At 41.3% G+C, this 25,134-nt stretch overlaps 1 protein-coding gene across 5 annotated transcripts in view; it reads right to left on the bottom strand.

Moving 5' to 3' along the window:
- Positions 1 to 25,134, bottom strand: part of ralgapa2 (Ral GTPase activating protein catalytic subunit alpha 2) — a 522,648-nt gene that overhangs the window by 54,962 nt on the left and 442,552 nt on the right. The window contains exon 41 of one of the 5 annotated variants that reach the window (XM_059648352.1): positions 13,564 to 13,898. The exons of the other annotated variants lie outside the window; for them this stretch is intronic. Within the exon in view, the coding sequence (XP_059504335.1) occupies positions 13,828 to 13,898 (71 nt within the window). The 3' untranslated portion in view covers positions 13,564 to 13,827. Of the gene's footprint in view, positions 1 to 13,563; positions 13,899 to 25,134 lie in introns of those variants that run through there. 5 annotated transcript variants of the gene reach the window in all.

Genomic DNA, 25,134 nt, shown 5'->3' with positions numbered 1-25,134 from the left:
CAGCACACCTTCAAACTGACCTGAACCTTTGACACCCGAAGCAACCACCTGACATACCCCTTACCTACCCACCGAGCATACCAACCCTTCCCCGACTTACACAATTACCCTTTTTCAGTCACCGATGATGTGTCTTTGGGATTTGGCAGTCCTGCCGTGAAAAAGAGGTGTGTCTTGGTCTGTAACTTTACCCTTGAAAGGAGTGACTTTCTTCCAGGTTTCCTCTGATGCCGTATCTGGAACAGGCTAGACTTGGAAAAAAATCACTGACAGACGAGTTGGTAATTTTAAATTGGTCAATTCTGTTCTAACTATTAGCCAGATAGATTATAGGCATGTTGTGGTTTGCAGAAAACAAAGTTATATTTTTGTGGTTGAAATGTTAATCAACTAAAAGTTTTAAAACTCTAAACAGATGCAATAGCTGTTTTTATTTCTAAGATTTTGTATTCTAGAGTGGATGTACTCCAACGGTGGTCATTTTATCCTAACCTATCTTGTAGAAACTGATGTTAACGCAAACAAATTCAGGCAGGATCTAAAATGTATGACCAATTCCATCCCATCAACATTCCATTGGGTTATATTTGAGTTATGTTTATTATGTTGCACTATGATTTGCAACTGTGGTAAAGGATTCTAAAGGCAACTTAAACACAACTATCTATTCAATAATAGATAGCAATGCAAACTGATCCTGGGATTAACAGACTTTTAAATTGACAAAGTTAAATGGGTCAGGGCATGCTGATCTCTTTGAGCAGCAGAGTCACCTTACATTGAACAGATGCAGAGCAATATGACAGATTAAATCAGCTTCTCCACAAGATAAGCAACAGCACAGGTTGCGCATAAAATGACAATTTTGAGATCTGAGATTTTTCAGATCCTCTACTGAAGGATGCTTTGTTTTTGCATAATACATATTGTACATTGCAATTTCTTTGAAATAACAGTCTGTACAAAAGCAAAGCTTCAGTTTTTTTGTCTTTGCCTTAGCAACACCAGATACAAACAAAAGGTATTCAGGATCAAAACAAACCCATAAACCCCTCTCAACAGATTGCACTCTGGAGGCCAGTTGCTTTCTATAAAGAAATGTGACTGCAAGTTGACATTTATTTGTCCCACTTAACCTAATTTGCTTTCATTTGAAAATCTCCAACATGTTCTGCATGACCTCTTGAATAGGAATTTAACACCAGAGATTGTTAATTTCCTCTACTGTACCAGATTTAAGCATGAACCACTCAGTAGTGAAGTATCCCAAGTCTATCTGAAACTTTATTTTTTAAGACTAGTCATGTTTCGATAAAGTGACAATTTGAAGAAAAACAGTTTCCACAATAATATTAACTATTAAATGAACAAAGGATTTTATCTGAACCAATTGTTACATTCTGCCACTGATTTTAAGCCACGTCAGCAGCCGTTTTCAGTAGAGCTACAACCTGAAGGCTACAAACCAACTAAAACAAACAAGACAGTGCATTTGGTCATTTTCATGCTTACTAGTTTCAGGTACTTTCTCTATGTAAATGGACTTCCACGCCTGCCTGCAGACAGCAGCTAATTACACTTCAAAATGCTTCACTGCTTCCTGAAGATATGAGAGATAATTATAGCTTCTTTATTCCCACTATTGCTTTCATGTTGCAGCATGCATCTTAATGGAATACACATATTCCTGGTTCGTTTCCTGTAACTGAGTTGTGGAACTCAGTTCTGGTCTTGTCAGGAAATCTGACTGCACATTTTGACAACTGAATAGGAACAATAGAAGTATCCAAAGAACCCAACTTGGCAGGACCTGTGTGACTTTTGTAGAAAAGAATGTTAATTAACAATATTTAAAAGACATGACCACTTGTACTTGACAAGCAAAGGTCTGTTTCTTTCCAAAACCTATGGTGTGTAGTTGCCATCCTGGCACAGAAAATACCTTCATACCTCTCATATTTAACTTACGTCTCAATTTAGGCTATTTCTTGAGATGCCTGTTCATAAAGTTGTCACAGAGCCGTAAGCATGGAAACAGACCCTTTGGTCCAACTCATCCATGCCGAACAGATATCCTAAATTAATCTAGTCCAGTTTGCTAGCATTTGGCCCTTATCCCTCTAAATCTGTCCTATTCATATACCCATCCAAGTGCCTTTTAAAAGCCGTAACTGTACTGGCTTCCACCACTTCCTCTGGCAGTTCATTCCATACACGCACCATTCTCTACATGAAAATGTTGCCCCTTAGGTTCCATTTAAATCTTTCCCCTCTCACCTTAAACCTATATCCTTCTAGTTTTGGGCTCTGTTGCCCTGGGGAAAAGGCCTTGGCTATTCACCCTGTCCATGTCCCTCGTGATTTTATTAACTTCTATGAGGTCACCCTTCATCCTCCAACACTCTAGGGAAAATAGCCATAGCCTATTCAGCCTCTCCCTATAGCGCAAACCCTCCAACCCTGGAAACATCCTTGTCAATCTTTTCCGAACCCTTTCAAGTTTCACATCTTCGTTCCTATAGCAGGGAGACCAGAATTGAAAGTAGTATTTCAAAAGTGGCCGAACCAATGACCTGTACAGCTGCAACATGACCTCTCAACTCCTCTGCTCAATGCACTGACCAAAAAAGGTAGGCATACCAAATAACAAAGTGTGGAGCTGGATGAACACAGCTGGCCAAGCAGCATCTTAGGAGCACAAAAGCTTACGTTTCGGGCCTAGAGAAGGGTCTAGAGAAACATCAGCTTTTGTGCTCCTAAGACACTGCGTGGCCTGCTGTGTTCATCCAGCTCCACACTTTGTTATCTCGGATTCTCCAGCATCTGCAGTTCCCATTATACTTCTCAAGTATATCAAATGCCTTCTTCACTATTCTGTCCACCTGCAACTCCACTTTCAAGGAACTATGAACCTGTACTCCAAGGTCTCCTGATTCAGCAACGCTTCCCAGGACCTTACCATTAAGTGTGTAAGTCCGGCCCTGATTTGCCTTTCCAAAATACAACACCTCACATTTATCGAAATTAAACTCTATCTGCCACTCCTTGGTCCACCCATCCATCTGATCAAGGTCTCACTGTAATCTGAGGTAACTTTTTTGGCTTCAGAGATAATGGGAACTGCAGATGCTGGAGAATCCAAGATAATAAAATGTGAGGCTAGATGAACACAGCAGGCCAAGCAGCATCTCAGGAGCACAAAAGCTGACGTTTCGGGCCTAGACCCTTCATCAGAGAGGGGGATGGGGTGAGGGTTCTGGAATAAATAGGGAGAGAGGGGGAGGCGGACCGAAGATGGAGAGAAAAGAAGATAGGTGGAGAGAGTATAGGTGGGGAGGTAGGGAGGGGACAGGTCAGTCCAGGGAAGACGGACAGGTCAAGGAGGTGGGATGAGGTTAATAAGTAGATGGGGGTGCGGCTTGGGGTGGGAGGAAGGGATGGGTGAGAGGAAGAACAGGTTAGGGAGGCAGAGACAGGTTGGACTGGTTTTGGGATGCAGTGGGTGGGGGGGGGGGAAGAGCTGGGCTGGTTGTGTGGTGCAGTGGGGGGAGGGGACGAACTGGGCTGGTTTAGGGATGCAGCTGGGGAAGGGGAGATTTTGAAACTGGTGAAGTCCACATTGATACCATTAGGCTGCAGGGTTCCCAGGCGGAATATGAGTTGCTGTTCCTGCAACCTACGGGTGGCATCATTGTGGCACTGCAGGAGGCCCACGATGGACATGTCATCCCCAGAGGAGCTCGAACAGTTCATCCACTTCACCAACACCTTCCACCCCAACCTTCAGTTCACCTGGGCCATCTCCAGCACATCCCTCACCTTCCTGGACCTCTCAGTCTCCATCTCAGGCAACCAGCTTGTAACTGATGTCCATTTCAAGCCCACCGACTCCCACAGCTACCTAAAATACACCTCCTCCCACCCACCCTCCTGCAAAAATTCCATCCCCTATTCCCAATTCCTCCGCCTCCGCCGCATCTGCTCCCACGATAAGACATTCCACTCCCGCACATCCCAGATGTCCAAGTTCTTCAAGGACCGCAACTTTCCCCCCACAGTGATCGAGAACGCACTTGACCGCGTCTCCCGCATTTCCCGCAACACATCCCTCACACCCCGCCCCCACCACAACCGCCCAAAGAGGATCCCCCTCGTTCTCACACACCACCCTACCAACCTCCGGATACAACGCATCATCCTCCGACACTTCCGCCATCTACAATCCGACCCCACCACCCAAGACATTTTTCCATCCCCATCCCTGTCTGCTTTCCGGAGAGACCACTCTCTCCGTGACTCCCTTGTTCGCTCCACACTGCCCTCCAACCCCACCACACCCGGCATCTTCCCCTGCAACCGCAGGAAATGCTACACTTGCCCCCACACCTCCTCCCTCACCCCTATCCCAGGCCCCAAGATGACATTCCACATTAAGCAGAGGTTCACCTGCACATCTGCCAATGTGGTATACTGCATCCACTGTACCCGGTGTGGCTTCCTCTACATTGGGGAAACCAAGCGGAGGCTTGGAGACCGCTTTGTGGAACACCTCCGCTCAGTTCGCATTAAACAACTGCATCTCCCAGTCACAAACCATTTCCACTCCCCCTCTCATTCTTTCGATGACATGTCCATCATGGGCCTCCTGCAGTGCCACAATGATGCCACCCGTAGGTTGCAGGAACAGCAACTCATATTCCGCCTGGGAACACTGCAGCCCAATGGTACCAATGTGGACTTCACCAGCTTCAAAATCTCCCCTTCCCCAACTGCATCCCTAAACCAGCCCAGTTCGTCCCCTCCCCCCACTGCACCACACAACCAGCTCAGCTCTTCCCCTCCACCCACTGCATCCCAAAACCAGTCCAACCTGTCTCTGCCTCCCTAACCGGTTCTTCCTCTCACCCATCCCTTCCTCCCACCCCAAGCCGCACCCCCATCTACCTACTAACCTCATCCCACCTCCTTGACCTGTCCGTCTTCCCTGGACTGACCTATCCCCTCCCTACCTCCCCACCTATACTCTCTCCACCTATCTTCTTTTCTCTCCATCTTCGGTCCGCCTCCCCCTCTCTCCCTATTTATTCCAGAACCCTCACCCCATCCCCCTCTCTGATGAAGGGTCTCGGCCCGAAACGTCAGCTTTTGTGCTCCTGAGATGCTGCTTGGCCTGCTGTGTTCATCCAGCCTCACATTTTATTAACTTTTTTTGGCTGCCTGCTACACCTCCAATTTTGGTGTCATCTGCAATCTTACTAATCATACCTCCTATGTTCACATCCAAACTTATATAACTGACAAAAAGCAGTAGACGCAGCACTGATCCTTGTGGCATACTGCTGGTCACAGGCTTCTGGTCTGAAAAACAACACCCCACCACCATCCTCTATTTCCTACCTTTGAGCCAGTTCTGTATCCAAAGGCTCGTTCTCCCTGTATTCCATGTGATCTAACCTTGCTCACCAGTCTAACCTGCACAACCTTGTTGAACACCTTACTGAAGTCCATACTGATCACATTCACTGCTCTACCTTCATCAATCCTTTTCGTTACTTCTTCAAAAAACTCAATCAAGTCAGTGAGACACGATTTTACATGCACAAAGCCATGTTAACTATCCCTAATCAACACTTGCCTTTCCAAATACATGTAAATCCCATCTCTCAGGATCCTCTCCAACGACTTGCCCACCACTGAAGTCATGCTCACCGGTCTATAGTTCTCTGGCTTTTCCTCATCACCTTTATTAAATAAAGGCACCACATTAGCCAGCCTCCAAGTCTTCTGGCACCTCACCTGCAGTTATTGATGATACAAATGTCTCAACAAGGGGCTCAGCAATCGCTTCCCTAGCTTCCCACAAAGTTCAAGGGTACATGTGATCAGGTCCCAGGAATTTATCTGCCTTTATAGTGATTTATTTACCTGTTTCACAAAATCAGTAAAATGAGCATTGAGGAATGAAACACTTTTTATTTTAAATACTATACTTCAACTTCATAACGGGATACTCCTAGCATAAAACTCTGCCAGAGCTTCATCAAACCCCAGATATAAAACTCCATATTCACTTGTTTGAAATTCATTTTTATTTGATTACCATTGTCACTTTTACTATTTATTATGCCCACCATTAATCAATTTGAAAGGCTCAGGTGGCTTGAAACTCATCCAAAATCCCAGGTGAAAGGGCAGTGTGCTAAGTCAGACACTCAATTGCTAACTAGTCAATACATTTTTAAAAGATCATTCACGTAATGTGGACATGATGGTCCAGCCAGTTTTTATTGCACATCTGTAGTTGCCCTGGACAAGGTGGTAGTGAGCTACCTTTTTGATCCCTGGCAGTCCATTTGGTACAGGTAGTCCCACATTGCTGTTTGGGAGGGAATTCCCGGATTTTGAACCATAACATGTTTCACAATATACATTATGATCAGTTGGATAACATGGTACAAATTGATTGAGTCCTTAATCACATACAAATTGTTTCATTACATTTTAACCCCGTTAATTTTGTCTTTAGAAATCACATCACTGGGGATGACATCATCGATTAGTGATTTGCAGACTGATTTTGCACATGCAAATCATGTCCATTTAAAGGTACTTTTTACAACAAATCAAATGAGTTTGCTTCATAAAATTTGGAGCGTACATTTGCAACGCTTGGAGACAATATAGTGAATTATACAAATTGTAGTGAATATATCATTATGTAATTAGATGTAATTATATGTCACTTTATAAAAAGTATGAGTGTATTATAAAGGATTACTAATAATCTGCTCTAATGGCTCTTAAAAATACCTCTAGTTTAGAGTTTGAAAAGTCTCGCATAACAATTAAGCTTTTAAAAAGTGCTCGTATCTAAAGGTTTATGTGACCGAGTTCTGCATTTATTAAGCAGCTGCTATTGTAAAAATACATTTTCTTTTATTTCTAAACAAAAACTGTGGGCAATAAACAGTATTCTACAGTTTAAGTGCCACACTTACTTTGAGCATAGGTACCAGAATGAGGCAAAGATCATGCTTCTGTGCTGCAAATAATTTCTAACTTTGTGCCAACGTAATAATGGTTTAGAATTGTAATCAGGTAATGAGTTCGAAAATCACAGAAGTTCATGTCAGGATAATTTTCTGTAAACAGAAACAGAAGTTGCTGGAAAAGCTCAGCAGGTCTGGCAGCATCTGCGAAGGAGAAAACAGAGTTAACATTTTGGGTCCGGTGGCCCTTCCTCAGAACTTTTTACAACAAATCAAATGAGCTTGCTTCATGAAATTTTAAGCGTACATATGTAAAGCTTGGGGATAACATAGTCAATTATACAAACTGTTGTGAATATATCATTATGTAATTGGATGCAATCATATGGTACTTTATATAAAGTATGTGTGTATTATACAGGATTGCTAATAATCTACACTAACGGTTCTTAAAAATACCTCTAGTTTAGAGTTTGAATAGTTTCGCATGACAATTAAGCTTCTAACAGGCATTCGTAGGGTCACTGGACCCGAAACATTAACTCTGTTTTCTCCTTCTCAGATGCTGGCAAACCTGCTGAGCTTTTCCAGCAACTTCTGTTTTTGTTCATGATTTATAGCATCTGCAGTTCTTTTGTTTTTAATTTTCTGTTAATTTTACAAACGCCTCTTATGGAAGTTCTGACCATTGCTTATCTTACTATATAGATACTGTCACAGCCTTCTAGTACTAACTCATTTGATCATGTGACAGATTCTTTCCTTGTATAATAGCCACCTCTCCATTCTCTAAGTTAAGGGCAGGAATCAAAAACTTGGACGATATTCTTTCTCCAAAATAAAAGTGAGAGTTAGTGGATGTTGGAAATCTCAAGTGAAAATACAAAATGCTGAAGTTAACAGGAACAGACTTAATTAATCAGGTTGATCACCTTTTTTATCTAATGGAACTCAGTGATCCAGAGGGCTTTGGAAACCAAGTCATTGAGTATATTTAAGACAGAGATAGCTACGTTCTTGATTGTTAAGGGGATCAAGGGTTAGGGGGAGATTAGCCTTCCATTCATTGAATCCATCTATATTTCCCACTTCCTCAGAAAAGCAACGAACATAATGAAAGACACTTCCCACCCCAGTTATATGCTCTTCCATCAGTCAGAAGATGTAATACATGTACAAATATATTTAAGAACAGCTTCTTCCCACTGTTATGAGACTTTTGAATGGATTTCTCAAGCGTTAATGTTGATCTCTCTTCCTCTGTACCTTCTCTGTGGCTGCAACACTGTATACTACATTCTGTATGGTGTGATTTGCCTGCACGGCATGCAAAACAATCCTTTTCAATGTATCTCGCTGCATGCAACAAAAATAAATTTAATCTCATTTAATCTGAGAAGGCAGGAGAATGAGGTTGAGAACCATGTCAGCCATAACTGAACGGTGGAACTGTCAATGGGCCCAATGGTCTCATTCTAAAACTATAGCTTATAGTCTTTCATCAGAACTGTAAAGTCAGCATTACACCAGTTAGTGAATTAAACAAAAATACATTAGTTCCACAAATAAGGGATGGTGACATAAGCTCAAATCCTGCCACTACAAATAAACAAGTCTGGAATTAAAAATATTGTAAATGTGATTGTGCAAGCGGACAGTACAAGATTGTCAGTTTATCTATGCAATAAATATGCCAGCTACAACTCCACAGTTGTTCCTGAAGTAATATTAGGGTCTGCAGCTGTTCTCCCCAACTCTATTGATGAGATTTTTCCTTTTTGGCTTTGTGGTTTTTATCTTGAATTGGTTCCTGTGCCTTAACGTCTCCCTTACATTTCTGTGCCTAAGGCACATTACCACTTATGGTCTGACCACAGCATTTTAATGTAAAAAAAGATTTTCTCCACTTGTATTGGACCACTTTCACGGTGTAGCTCATCATTCTACCTGAATTGTTGATCATTATTTGATGTTGATTGGATATTGTTAACCTGAAGACTTCTATGGCTACCTATTCTTTACAGGTTTGTCCTGAATCATTACTGTATCATTTTCAGAGCATAGCTACTCTTTCTTCTGATGTAAAGATCTTCAAACTTATTCCAATTGAATTTTATGTGGCACCGCTTCTGTCTACTTTAAATCAGTCATTTCATAAGCATTGATCTCAGAATCAACAGTGTCTCCTAGATTTTATCAACACATTTGTCCAATTCTAATTATTGACTGAAAGTTGATAATAGTACCGGTTTGAACATCAATACTTGGGGCATCCAATTTAGAACTTTTGTCACCCTGATGTACCTCTCTTAAAAACATATCCACATATTGTATAATTTTCGGCTGAATTCTTAACTGTTCCAGCTTTTTACTGTGAAGCCCCAAAGACAGTACCCTATTTTTTATACTGCAAGTACACATGAATGTAAATTTCACATTTATGTATAGCCATAACTTGATTCCATAGGATTTGCAGCACAGAAACAAGCCATTCAGTTCAACCTATTCATGACAGCACTTATGTTTCAAATGAGCCACATTATATTTTTTCTCATCGAAATTTGTACTTCTTGTAACTATTTATTGACTTCCACCATTTGCACTCATCTTACTTTCCTTTAAATGTCTCTATCCAATTTGCTTAAACCACTCCCTACCATTGTGAGTTCAATTTTCTCACTGTTCTTTAGGTAGAGAAACTTTCTATCGGGTTTGTTGGTGATCAGCACATACTGATTGCCTCTGAATATGCTCTACCCTGCAAGATGAAACGTTCTCTCCATCACTCAATCAAAACCTTTCAGAATTATAAATACCTCTGTTCATTAGGTCACCCCCTCGGTGTTCTTTCCTCAAAAGAAAAGAGACCTAAGCTGTCAGTTATTACTTGATATATATGAGCATAATTTCCCTAGTTTTCATTCAACTCTTTAAAAATAAGGTGTAACGCTTGTTTGTTTTATTTAAAAAATAAACCTTCATAACTTGTGCAACCTGCAGGGATGTTGTATATGTACTCGAAGATCCTTTATTCCATCACCTCACAGAGATTTGCAACTCCCAAGCAATAAGTGACCTCACTAATTCTCAAAGCAAAATATATTACCTCAGGTTGAAACTTCATCCGTCAAACACTGACCCATTCTACAGTTTTATTAATGTAATTTTCTGCAGTCCTTCCTTAATATTGACTATATCCTCAATTTCATGTCTTCTGCAACTTTAGAAATTATGTCTTTGAATGGCCATTTGTTAACATAATTTGAGAACAGCAGTGACCCCTGCCCCAGTCATTGTGGAACACGACTTTTCACATTCTGCCACTCTGAATAACTATTCTTTACTACCACTGTCTGCTCTTTGTCTTGAAGCTACCTAGCAATCCATATTACTACTTATCCTCTGACTTCACATTCTCCAGCCTGAATCATTAACCTATAACACAGCATTTGTCACTGATTTTGCTGAAATGCAGTGCATACACATGTTCCTACAAAGTCTAGGAATTTCTGCATTTATTCATGTGGCTGTAAAGTGCCTAATCCACCACTGATTACCCTGGAAGGGGAAGGCAACTCAAAGGTTTGAGCAACAGGTGAATTTAGCTGTTTCAAGCTGCTACTATGCAGTAGCAACACGAACGGTGTTTAACACTAACAGGATTTTGTGTTCAAGCCAGTAAAAAATTGGTCAATCACACAAAGTAGTAATGACTTTCAGTGCCAATGCAATGTTAGATGCATAGGTCACATAACAGAAAGACTGGTGGATCATATCAAAACTTCACATCTCTTTGGCTGTTCGCAACAAACAAGATACTGACCACATACAATCAGATTGTGGTTGCAAAACTTGCACAACAGTATCTAACATTAGATGTGATTCCATAACTGGACAACATTTGCTCCACAATCCGGAGCATGTAAAGAATTATACAGACAACCAATTCAGGGTGGTCAATTGGTATCTCAGTTTTCAACACGCAGTAATAGACCACACCATGTATATTAATACATAGGGCCCTGTTCTTTGTAGGCAGGAAGAATATGCGCATGCACTGTGCCTGTTTCAACGTACAAAATAGCGGAAGCCATTTGTTGGTTAATTTGTCAGGGCAACAGCTGATTTAAAATTTAAAACATGTTAGCTGTCAATCAAGTGTGCATTATTTACGGCTTGCCAACCATTCAGCAGTTCCCTCTCATGTTGTATAAATGTTGATTTTCTCTTAAATTGGCATTCTTGTGAATTGTCCTGACAAGTGCAAGATGAAAAGCTTTTTCATCAATAGTCAAGTTCTTCACTATGAATTGACTATTTAGATGCCTAAATGTTGATGACAAGTTTCAGAGTGCCACCCTTGTTCTAGTGCATTAACCTCCCCTGAAGCACTCCAACAGTCTGCTTCCTCCAAGTGCACCATATGCACATAGTGATGCTAGCACTGATTCATTATGAAAACGTTATGGTAGGTGTCATTCACATTGAAGTTGCACAGGCAACAATCAATTTATCACACTATTTTGAACAAAGCCACGGATGTGCCCTACAGATTTTTTTCAAAGAACGAGAGCACTGGATTTAGAATTGTATGGCATTTTGTGAGCAATGTCAAATGATGCAGTATGTTACAATGTTTCGATTAGTCTTAGTTTGTGCATGGCAATTCAAAGACCAGCAAAATGTTTTTGCTGAGAAATATGACATACGACTTAGGAAGGCAAATGCAATTATAATATTCATTTTGAGGGGGCTAGAATACAAGAGCAGGGATGTATTGCTGAGGCTGTTGAAGGCTCTGTTTAGACTGCATTTGAAATGTTGACAGCAGTTTTTGGCCCAGTACCTCAGAAAGGATATGCTGGCCTTGGAGGGGGTCCAAAGAAGGCTCACAAAAAGGATCCCAAGACTGAAGGAGTGGTTCAGGACTCTGGGGTCTGTACTCAATGTAGTTTAGAAGGAGTGGATATGGAGATCTTTCCACTAGAAGAGACTAGTACCTGAGGGCACTGTCTTAGAGTGAAGGAATGACCCTTTGGGGAGGAATTTCATCAGTAATAGAGTGGTAAATCTGTGGAATTCATTGCTGTAGAAGGCTATGGAGGCCAAATCATTGAGTGTATTTAAGTCAGAGATAGATGGGTTCTTGAATAGCAAAGAGATCATGGGTTATAGGGAGAAGGTAGGAGAACGGAATGAGAAATATATCAGCCATGATTGAATGGTGGAGCAGACACAATGCACCAAATAGCCAAATTCTACTCCTATATCTTATGGATATTACAGAGGCACAACCACCATCTCATACAATCTGAAAGGATTCAAAATGTAATTTGCATAATTCCATGTACCAAGAGCTGCAAATAAACCAATCAACTAACCAAAGTTGGGCCAGCATTAACCTTTGCTCAGGGTGGTGTTCAACTCATCAGTTCTTATCTCAGCAAATGGCCACTCCGTCAAAAGTAAACACCCAAAATCTTGATTTGGGAAAAGGTATGTTGGGCAACTCAGCTTTTGTTCCAACTACAAATTGCATCAATTCAGTGCTTTCAAAATAAATACCAACTGCAAATGAATTTTCTATGTGACTTTATTTGGCACAGATTGTGGTGAAATACACTATAGAATTTGTTGTACTTCGCTTTGCATTGTTAATGAGGGAGTCAGTTCCTAGGGGAGTAATCTAACACCCTTCCTTGTTTATTTCACCTACAAACAAAATAGATCATAACAGAATAGGGCTCCTCTTCTAGTGCAATTAAGTGGCCAGGACTGAGTGTTGTTGACCTGCTCATTTGATGTTCCAGAAATGGCATACTAAACTCGGGGATGCAACCACAATGTTCAATGGGGAAAGGCTTAGCAGCAATTGTATACTGAGGGGTCGAAATACGTGAGAACCCCTGGGACAGCTCTGATTGACATAAAATGTACTCTGTAAACATCACTTACAACTGCAATTTTAGTGAGGCACCTGGCATGTTACATGTTGTATGAAAAGAACTTCATTGCATTGCACTTTCTGCGATGTCAATTTTATTTGTTATGGAATGTCCTTTTACAGATTTTATGAATTCAAGTACAATTTTGGAAAAATGGGAATTGGCAGTACCTCAGTATTTAATTATTGTCTTGAGTTGTCACAAGAGTACAATGTCTGATGGCAGTATGTAAATTATCCTCAACAAATGTCTTAGAGATAGCCTTCCCTCAGAGGTCCAAAAGGTGGCTAAAGGATAAAACTAAAGACATTCCCAAACGTATCCACCACATCAGAGAATAATTTTAAAAAATACATTTTGCCACTCTATTGTTTGATGAAGAATCTGTTTGACAGATGGAGTAAAATTTGGTCCACTCATCAAAAGCACAATGTCAGCCCATTCATTTTGCAGGATACAAATTTGATCAAAAATGAGAAACAGTCTATAAGGTTAACTAACCGCAAGCAAGACACAGCTGTTGCACTAGACTATTCAACTCAGTTTCTCTCGATATTAAAGTATTAAAAGGAAACAGAATGTTTTAATGTATTCCAGAGGTTTGAGTAGTTTGTCTAAAGTTTGACCACAATAAAATTTAGCTGTCAGTTGGGAATAAAAACAGGTGCTTCACAGCTAACCATCCACTATACTGGTGTTTATGATCCACCGATATCGACAGTAAGGTCTATTTCCTTCTGCCTCAAGGACTTTATGAAGATACCTCCTCAAAAATCTGTTTGTTAGATGGGAGTAAAATTTAGTCCTTGCCGTCCGTTTCTTTCCTTTCTCCGTGCTCCTTTCCTTCCGCCCCGGCATTCTCGGGGAAGTGTCTCAGCCTGGAGTGGAGTCTTTCAAGAAATGGGTTGAGAATCAAGGTACATTCCCATGAGGAGGAAAGTCAGGACAACCATGATCAAGCTCTCTGGATTTTGAAGAAAACAGACAGTGAAATAAACCAGAAAAAGACAGTGTATGATAAATGTCAGGTTGATAATATGAATAACAACAAGGCTCAATATAAGTGGTTCAGAGGGCAAGTGAAAAATGAAGTAAGAGGGGTCAATGAGAGAACATGAGAATAAACCAGCAGTGAACATAAAAGAGAACCCAAGTCTTTTACAAATATGTAAATAATAGTAGTAAGAAGAGATTTGAAACTAACTAGAAACCAAAAAAAGAGAAACATATTGTGCAAAGGACATTCCTGAGAAACTAGTTGTGTACCAAAGAAGATGATACAGACCAAGTCATGGTGAAAGATGAGGTTATTTAGATACAAGATGGACTAAAAATTGATAAAGAGAATGTAATGGAAACTTTGGTTGTACGTAAAATAGCAAAGTCACACGTGCAGATGCATGATTCTTTGGTTGCTTGTGTGAAATGGAAATTATAAAGGTACCAGACATAATTCACCAATCCTCATGAGATTTGGGTATGGTACGAAAACACAAAAGAATTGTAAGTGTTACTCCCTGGTCATAAAAAAAAGTGATGCAAGGATAAACCCAACAGCAGCAGGCCAGTCAGATTAACCTTTGCAGTGGGGATGTCTTTAGGAATGATAATGTGGGGCTTGGCTAATTGTAGATTAATTGAAGAAGGTTAGCACAAATATCTTAAAGCCACTCATGTCTAAGTAATTGGGAGGTTTTAGGTAAGGTAACAGACAGCACTAAACAATATAATGCAGCTGATATGGTGCATAGGAGATTTTTAAAAAATTGATTAACGATTTTATTTATTCATTCACGGGATGTGAATGACCAGTATTTAGTGCCCATCCCTAGTAGCCCCCGAGAAGGTGATGGCGAATTGGCTTCTTGAACCACTGCAGGCAAATTTTGTGCAGGTAGCCCCTTTAATGCTATTAGGAAGGAAGTTCTAAGGTTTTAACCTCTCATTAGCAAATTGGAAACTCATGGAAAAGGGACAGCATCCATACAAAACTGGCTCAAGCATACAAACAAAAAAGTACTGATGGATTTCTTTTTTCCCCAGACTAGTGGAAATATTGGATTTCCTCAGGGCCCAAATCGGGACCAAGGCTTTACATGACATATTAATATTTTGGGCTTGGGTGTACAGGGCACAAATTCAAATTCTTCACATAACTCAAAGGCTTGAAGTGTAGGGACGTATAGAAGCTGAAAATAAGACTTCAAGAGGACACAGACATGGTGAACTAATTACAGGTGACTTACAATGGAGAGGAGCACCAAATGATACATTTTGGTGGGAAGAAAGAGGAAAGATAATATTGAGTAAAGGGTGCAATGCTTAAGGGGTGCAGGCACAGGAAGACCTGTGCACAAAACTGTTGAAGGCGTCAGGACAGTTCCAATTCTGGACACTGCACTTTAGGAGAAATGTGAATGCCTTAGATAGGGTGCAGAAAGGATTTACTACAGGGAAGATGGTCATCAGTTACATGGTTAGATTAGAGAAGTTAAGGTTGTTCCCCTTATGGCACGGAAGATCGAAAGCAGATTCGAAGGAAGTAGTCAAAATCATGAAGACAGGATAAGTACAAAGACTTTTCCGCAGAAGAGTCTAATTAATGTGAGATGATTGGTAGAACAACTGAAGGACACTTGAGACTAAATTATTTCTACATAACATGTGGGCATGACCTACAATGTACTGTCTATACATATAATTACATTAAAAGTGCGATACAGATAAGTTCTTGCTGTTGACAGCAGGGTGAAGGTATATTCAATCAATGTTTCTTGTAAGAGAGAAAATTAGACAATTGCTTGAAAGGGGAAAATAACTGGAGGATACAGGGCAAAGGTTGAAACAGTGGAATTGGCTAGCTTCCTTTTACAGCGAGCTGGTGCAGTCTTGATGGCCCAATTGGTATCATTCTATGCTGTAGTCATTCTTTAATTCTAACTTCCTAACTTACTTAATTTATGTTATTTTCAATACTTGAATACTGATTTTCCTTGCTTTCATATCATGAACTCACCTGGCCTTGGGCCACTGCCTTTTCCACTTACGCACTAATTCCTACAATGTACAGGGAACTGACCTGAGCAAACTCCAATGAGGGAATTCCCTGCTTTTCAAATCTTTTCAAATACCTCACCACTTGCCAAATTGCTGGAGCCATTACCAGTCCACTGCTCTGTGGTCTTGTGCAAGTAAAAGCCCCTCAAACTGATTGATGAATTTGGAATGGCACTGGCGCAGGGTAAATGCTCTGACTACACATGTACGGTAGACACCATAGTACAGGCAGCAACTGACAACTATTCTAGACCAACGTGAAATATCGCGACTCCTAAATGTATTTTCTGGCTGGCAATGTCCTGATCAGAAAGTTGCACTTTTGGATGGAAGGATCCAAAAACAGAAATCACTGGAAAGGTCAGCAGGCCTGGCAGCATTTGTGGAGAGAAATCAGAGTTAACATTTCAGGTGAAGTGACCCTTCCTCAGAGTTCTGAAGAGACCTTTCCGAGGAAGGGTCACTCAATCTGAAACGTTGCCTCTGATTTCTCTCCACATATGTTGCAAGATCTGCTGAGATTTTCCAGCAATTTCTGTTTCTGTTTCTAATTTACAGCATCCATAATTTTCTCAATTTTTATCTGGAACGTGATCCAATCTTTATCCATTGCTTTTTGCCCAAATAGACTGCTTTAATAATTGCTATATGACATCACTGAATACCCGAGAGTTAGATCATTTTCCCTTTTCATTTCCCTTTCCTATCTCTTGTGAAGCAACTAATTTTTTGTTTAGAGTACCATCTTACAAGGGCCTACAAGTCCTTCAGTGCCCAGCCATAACCATTCTGATGTCGAACCTTGACAATAAATGTTTCAGCACCAAGAATGAGTTATTTTGCTTTGCGACCACCCAAAACAATACATCACAAAATCAATAGAAAGTAATTAGGAACACAGACCTAACTAGTTTTCCACCTGCCAAGCACTGAAGGCAGCTAAGTGTTACTGCTCCCCTGGTTCAAAGTAGCTAAGGATGACAGAAATTAAGAGCTGAATTTATAACATACAGCATCCATCTGCATGGTTCAGTGTCATGTCTCATGACTCAAACTCAATGAGCCATCAGGGAAGCATACAATCTAATTTCAATTAATGAAGATGCATTAAAAACTTATGAATCAATCAAGGAAGATTCAATAGAATAACTGTATATTCTTGATGATATCGTTATAGTGATGGTCTATGTATAAAAAATAAGGGTAATGCCATCTACAATGTTTGTTCACTGAATTGAAACTTGAAGATCACAAACTGAAATTGTTAGGATCAGGTCCATTTGAGCTAAACTACTGAATGATTGCAGGGGTTTTAGATTGCAAATGTGCTGAGGTCCAGTTTTGCCCTTTCCATCCAAGTTTGCTTTTCTGCTGTAGTAAAATAAGATGTCTTCAATGTGACGTCTGCTTCTGATGATTTTCCTTTCATTCTTTTTGGTAGGGTTTGGGAGAAGAGTGCTGACATAGGAAGAATGTAAGGGAGGAGCTTGGTAGAAGATGTTGACGAGTTTTGAGAAGATTTGTAGCTCAGGTTGAGGTTCTGGATGGGAGTTCTTTTTCCTCACATTGATTTGGAGCCAATCTACCATCCTCTGAGAAAAAGAACAGGAAATGACATCACCAACGCAGGAAATGGCATCACCAACCCAAGGAAACCTAAACAGATAAATAGAAAGCGGGACATAACACCAGCGCTTCATCGGAGGCTCACTGATGATGTTACCTAGAATGGTGACGAAACGTCGGAAAACTAACCTTCCAGCTCAGTGAGCAAACTCACATCCAGAAGATGTTGAACTGATTAAGTTCAAGAATTTGTAACACTCCACTGAACTTAATGACAAGGCTTCATTTTAGTAAATATTTTCAGAGTTATGCCCAACATCCAGGTAGCTTGGCTACATGGCTAGTGATCAAGAGTCAGAATTTAGTGCCAGGAAGTGGCTGTGGGAGAATCTGTGATAATGATACATGACATTCAACGAGTGGAGCGTGTTCCCTCATTCTCAGAGTTTCCGTTGAATTACAACTGCAGACGCACAGGTGAATGGCAGAGAAATGCAAAGACTGGAGGAAGCCCAGAAGATCGCCAAGGTTTGGGAACCAAGGAGTCCAAGGATTCAAAGGGTGAGAACACAGACCTTACAAGCAGTCCAAAAACAGATGTACTTTATGAAAGTACATTAGGCTCCTGTGGCCGGTCAAAATCCTTCAATCATGAAAAGCCACAAGTAGCACGGCACACCTCCAAACATGCAATTTCATTCAACATACATCACTGATGGTATTGTCACACTACAGTTTTTGAATTTTAAGCAGGACTTACACAAGACCTGAATTTGCACCGTAGAATTTTAACCATGTCTAAACCTGCCGGGTGGGACTGGGGGAAAAGATTAAAATGAAATTCATTATTTCAATATATTGTAAATATGTCAAGTACATCATTTAATTTTCTCAGATCAAACTTTGACACAAGACTTTTGGCAAATCTGAATACTTTACAATATTTTTACAGGACTCAATGTCTTCACAGGTAAATAACTTCATTGTCTCCTGATTTATTCTCAGTCCCACATATAGGTGTTAGGGGTCTATAGTCTACTCCTAACTATGTCTTCTTCCTCTTTATTTCTTACCTGCACCCATATGAATTCTATGTCTTCTGATCTAAGGCAATTTATTGCTAACATACTTTTTCTATCCTATACCAACAAGGCTACCCATCCCATCATCCTTTCTTTCTTGCCTGCCCTTTTGAAGACTCATGTACTGCTGAACATTTAGTTCCTGGTTTTGATCTCCTTGTAACCATATCTCCGCAATAACTAAAAGGCCATACCCATTAACCTGCATTTGTACAGTTAATTCATTTACTTTGTTCTGAATGCTACATGCGTTCAAGAAGCGGCAGCAGTAATAGTTAGTGTATTAACAATAGGCAGAATGCCCAGAAGAGAGAGATGCAGGTCAGTTGAAATCCCTCAGACAGAGTTAAATTCGTGCAGCTGCAGGGAGAATTGATTCTTGCTGTACTACGGTGAAAGAAATCGGCTGGTTAAGCGGATCACTGGTAAGTGATTATTGTCTTATCTATTCTTAAATTTTGACATAATATGCAAATTTATGGTAAAATTAATAAAATTTAAAGGCAATGTAAATAAACAATACAACTAAATAATGAAATCTCTTTGGAATGGCAGCTCATGTGATGTGTCAAGGGTTCACAACGTGGGAGGTCATGGCTACCATTGCAATCGAGAGTAAACATATTTGCAGTAACTTTTTGAAAATCAAGCAGCTTTGGCTCAGTTAGGAAATGGAGGTGAGTTGCAGACAGTGAGATACATACGGGTGGGTAAGGATATTTTTGCACCAAGAAGCAGTGCAACCATTTAGAATAAGGTCTTCTGATTTTGTCAGTAGTCAAGAACAGGAATGTTTGATTTTGAGTGGGGCTAGTCAGGAAATCTAAAGGTTAGGAATGAAATGAAAATAGGGGTTGTAGGGTAGATGAACAAACTGGCCATATTGATTGTATAGTGGTATGGCAATCCATTCGATTGTACAGTGGTATGGCAATCCATTCAAGTGAGGGGCGCAACAAGGAATGTAGCAGAGGTAGGTAATAGTAGCATGAAGGGGATTGACACCATTCTCTCCAGGAAAGAACATTACTTTTGAATGCTGTATTGCATATCCAATGCCAGGGTTTGGAACCTCTGCCACAAAGGAGCTGGCAGCGGGAGAGGTAGGACCCGGTGTTTATGGTCCATGTGGGTACCAATGACAAAGGGAGAACCAGCGAAGAGGTTCTGCGTTGAAGTGATGAGGAGCTCGGCACTAATTTGAAAAGTAAAATCTCAAAGGTGACAATGTCTGAGTTATTAACTGAGCAGTGTACAAATTAGCATGGGGCACATTAAATTTCAGAGATGAATAAGTAGTTCAAAGATGGGGTTCTGGCTTGTGGGCCAGTGGCATCAGTGGGGAAAGTGGGAATGCGCCATTGTGATGGTCTACACCTGAACTGTGCTGGGGCAAGTGTTCTTATGAACTACATATTTCGTGAAGTGGCGAGATTTTTAAACCAAATAGTGGGGCATGGGTTCAATTGTGCCAAGATGTGGTAGTAAAGAATACAGACAAGGTAAGAGAGGGAAACAGTAATTTTGGAAATGCGAATAGCAATGGTGGCGGGGGGGGAAAAGAGAGGAAAAAAATGTGGGAAAATACCAACAATCAAGGCTATATCCTACAAAGATTACAAAATCAAGCACAAAAGGCTCTGTATCTGAACATGTGTAGCATTTATAACAAAGTAAACAAATTGATCGTGCATATTGAAGTAAATACAATCTGATAAAAATTGCAAAAGACATGGCTTTGGGATTGGGTTCCGAATATTGACATGTACATGCCTGTAAAGAGACAGTGAAGAGAAAAAAAATTAGTCTGTGTAGAGATGTGGAGTAGTAGAGGAATGGAATTCACTAGCGGGAGTGGTCGAGAGGCTCCTCCAATTGTAGCCATAATACGAAACAAAGTATCTTCTTGTATACTACTTCTTTTATATACTTTCTTGTAATTATGATTTTGATAAAAGGACAGCAAAAATCATGAGTGAGTTTAATCTGCATTTAAACTGGAAAAATCAGTCTGGATGAGACTTCATAAAATACTTCGAGATAGTTGCTAAGGACAGCATGTTTTGCAAGTAACCAAGAGAGCCTGTATCCTTAAACTGTGACCCCAGGTTCTGGTCTCTCTGCTCATTGGGAACATCCTTCCTGCATTTACCTCATCCAGTCCTGATAGCATTTTATAGGTTTGCATGAGATTACCATTCATTTTTCTCAACTCAAGGGGATTTTGTCCTAACTGATCTAATCTCTCTTCATACAAAGTCATCCCAGGAATCCTGCCTCAGATAACAGACAAAAACTGCAGACCATATTCCAGATATGAAGGCCGTGGACAATTGCAGCAAGCTACCACTGCTCCTGCATTTGAATCCATTTGCCTTCTTCACTACCTGCTGCACCTATGTGTTTGCTTTCAGCGACTAGTGTACATGGACATTCAGGTCTCATTATACCTCACACTTTCCAAAGCTATCATAGTTCAGAATCTAGTTCTGCCTTCTTGTTTGCCAAAGTGGATAAATTCACATTTACACATATTATACTTCAACTGCCCACTCAGCTTGTCCAATCACTGAACCATTTCTGTAAGATCCTTATATCTCAAATTTACCCTCCCACCCTGCTTTGCATTATGCATAAACTCAAGGATATTACATTTACTTCTTCTAAATAAAAAGCAATAATAAATACTGTGAACATTACTGGGATCCTAGCACTGCGGCAACCTAAACATCACTGGCTGCCATTTGAAAAAAGACCCATTTATTCCTACATTTTGGTTGCACTTTAATTTTACATGCTAATCTCTTATGTGGGGCTCTACTGAAAGCCTTTTGAAAGTCCGAATAAACTCCATCCACTACCTCCCCTCTTATCAAATCTCCGAGCTACATCTGGAAAAATTCCCAGTAGATTTGTTCAGCATGTTTTGCCTTTTGGAAGTCCATGCAGATTTTGACTAATCCTGTCACTGTTTTTGAAGTGCTCTGTTATTAAATCTTCTGTAATGGGTTCTAGCACTTCCCCACTACCAACGTTAGGCTAATCAGTTTATAGTTCCCTAATTTCTCTCTGCCTCCTTTTTAAAACTGTGGGTTACCTTCAGTCTGTACAAACTGCACCACAGTCTTCACAATATAGAGTTTATTCCATGGCAGGGTTGTCTTGAGGGGTTGAATGGTCTACTTTAGCTCCTGTGATTAGTAGGTTGCCGCAGTGCCAGAGCCCCAGTTCTGAGAAGTCTGTGATTAAGAATCTACTGATTACCATGATGTCAGAAAAAACCATCTGGTTCACTAATGTCCTTCAGGGAAGGAAATCTGCCACCCTCATCAGGTCTGGCCTACGTGATTCCAGACCCACAGCAACTTGGTTGACTCTCAACCGCCCTCTGAAATGGCCTGACAAGCCATTCAGTTGTACCCATGCACATAAGTCTCAAAGAAATGAAACTGGACAGATCCACTGACATTGACCCAGGCACTAGAAAAGACAACGGCAAAAACAGCCCTGTCAACCCTGCAAAGTCCTCCTCGCTAACATCTGGGGGCTAGTGCAAAATTGGGACAGCTGTCTCATAGACTCGTCAAGCAACAGCCTAACATTGTCATACTCACAGAATCAAACCTGACAGACAATGTCCCAGTTACCACATCACCATCCCTGGATATGTCCTGTCCCGCCGGCAGGACAGACCCTGCAGAGGTGGCGGCACAGTAGTATACAGTCGAGAATGTGTTGCTCTAGGAGTCCTCAACATTGACTCTGGACCCCATGAAGCCTCATGGTTTCAAGTTAAACATGGGCAAGGAAACCTCCTGCTGATTACCACAGACCATCCTCCCTCAACTGATGAATCAGTATTTCTCTATGTTGAATAACATCTGAAGAAAGCACTGAGGGTGGCAAGGGCGTGGGAATTTTCAATGTCCACCAAGAGTGGCTTGGCAGCAGTACCACAGATTGAGCTGGTTGGGTCCTAAAGGATGTAGCTGCTTGACTGGGTCTGCGGCAGATGGTCAGGGAACCAACAAGAGGGAAAAGCATACCTCATCCTTACCAATATGCCAGCTGCAGTTGCAGCTGTCCATGACAGTATTGAGAAGAGTGACCATTGCACAGTCCTTTTTGGAGATGAAGTCCTGCCTTCACATTGAGAATAACTTCCATTGTGTTGTGTGGCACTATCATGATGGTAAAAAGGGACAGACTTCACACAGATCTAGCAACTCAAGACTGGGTATCCATGAGGCATTGTGGGCCATCAACAGCAGCAGAACTGTACTCCAACACAAACCGTAACCTTATGGCCCAGCATATCCCCTATTCAATCATTATCATCAAGCCAGGGGATCAAGCCTGGTTCAATGGAATGCGCAGAGGGCATGCCAAGAGTAGCACCAGGCACACCTGAAGATGAGGTGTTAACCTAGTGAAGCCAAACAGGAATTACTTGCATGCCAAACAGCAAAAGTAGTAAGAGATAGACAGAGCTAAGCGATCCCACAACTAATAGATCAGATCTAAGCTCTACAGTCCTGTCACATCCAGTCATAAATGGTTGTGGACAATTAAACAACTCACCGGAGGAGGTGGTTCCACAAATATCCCCATCCTCCAAGATGGAAGAGCCCTGCACATCAGTGCAAAAGATAAGGCTGAAGCATTAGCAGCAATCTTCAGCCAGAAGTGTTAAGTGGATGATCCATCTATTCCAGCAATAGTAGTGAAGGCTTGCTGCTCCCCAAGCCAAGCTGTTCTACCCAATAATGTGGAAAATCATCCAAGTATGCCCTATTCACAAAAAGCATGACAAATCCAAACTGGCCAAATTGCCACCTCATCAATCTACTCTCAATCACCGAAATGATGGAAAGTGTCATCAACAGTACTATCAATCAGCACCTGCTCAGTGATGCCCAGTTTGGGTTCCATCAAGGTCGCTCAGCTCTTGACCCCATTACAGCCTTGATTCAAACATGGATCAAAGAAGTGAGGTGACAGTGACAGCCCTTGACATCGAGGAGCCCTCGCAAAACTGGAATCAATGGGTATCAGGGGGAAAACTCTCCCGTGGTTAGAGTCATACCTGACACATGGAAAGATGGTCGTGGTTGATGGAGGTCAATCATCTTAGCTCCAGGACATCTCTGCAGAAGTTTCTCAGGGTAGTATCCAAAGCCCAACCATCTTCAGCTGCTTCATCAACAACCTTCCTCACATTATAAGGTCAGAAGTGGGGACTCCGCCAATGTTTGCACAACTTTCAGCATAATTCGTCGCGACTCCTCAGATACTGAAGCATTTCATGTTGACATGCAAGAAGTTCTGGAAAATATCCAGGCTTGGGCTGACAAGTGGTGAGTGCCATTCATGCCACACAAATGCCAGGCTATGACCATTATCAATAAGAATCAAGCTAACTACCACCCCTTGACATTCAATGGTACTGCCATCACAAACTCCCAGGATGTCGATAGTGCAGGATATCATTGACCAGAAATTCAACTGTACTCACCACATAAACATAGGGGCTGCAAGAGAAGATCAGAAGCTAGGAATACTGCAACGAGTAACTCACCTCCTGACTTCTCAAAGCCTGTCCACTATCTGCAAAGCACAAATCAGTGTGATGGAATACTCCCCACTTGCCTGGATGAGTGCAGCCCCAACAACACAAGCAGCTTGACATCATCTCGGACAAAGCAGCCTGCTTGATTGGCACTATATCCAAAAGCATCCATTCCCTCCACCACTGATGTTCAGCAGCAGCAGTGTGTACTATCGATAAGCTGCACTGCAGAAATTCACCGAAGATCCTCAGGCAGTATCTTCATAACCCATGATCACTTTCATCCAGGAGGACAAGGGCAGCAGGCATATGGGAACACCATCATCTTCAAGTACCTTTCCAAGCCACTCACTACCCTGACTTGCAAATTTATCGCCGTTCTTTCACTGTCGCTGGATCAAAATCCTGAAATTCCCTCCCTAATGGCATTGTGGATCAACCCACAGCAGGTGGACTGCAGCGGTTCAAGAAGGCAGCTCACAATCACCTTCTCAAGGGCAACCAGGGATGGGCAATAAATGCTGGCCAGCCAGCAATGCCTGCATCCCACAAATGAATAGGAAAGAAAGGTGCCTGGAATGCACTACCAGGGAGATGGTATAGAAACAGATATGTTAACAATATTCAAGATGCACTTAGACAGACACACAAACAGGCAGGGAATAGGGGAATACAGACCATATGCAGGAAGATGGGATTAGTTTAGAATGGCATCATCGTTGACACAGAAGCTGGGCTGAAGAGCCTGTTCGCATGCTGTACTGTTCTCTGAACAGAGATTGATGGTACATTTGAGATTTAAGGAACAGGGCATTACTGAGGGGGGCATTGCTGTGAAAGTGATTGCCAGGATTTTCCAACTGAGTGAAAGATTGTTCGAGGGTGATCAGAAGATTTAACTTGGCACAGCAGGGACAAGAGAGCCT

Source organism: Stegostoma tigrinum, chromosome 9 (assembly GCF_030684315.1).
Source record: "Stegostoma tigrinum isolate sSteTig4 chromosome 9, sSteTig4.hap1, whole genome shotgun sequence".
Taxonomy (NCBI): domain Eukaryota; kingdom Metazoa; phylum Chordata; class Chondrichthyes; order Orectolobiformes; family Stegostomatidae; genus Stegostoma; species Stegostoma tigrinum.
Note: the sequence above shows the minus strand (reverse complement) of the source record. Positions and strands in the feature narration are given on the sequence as shown.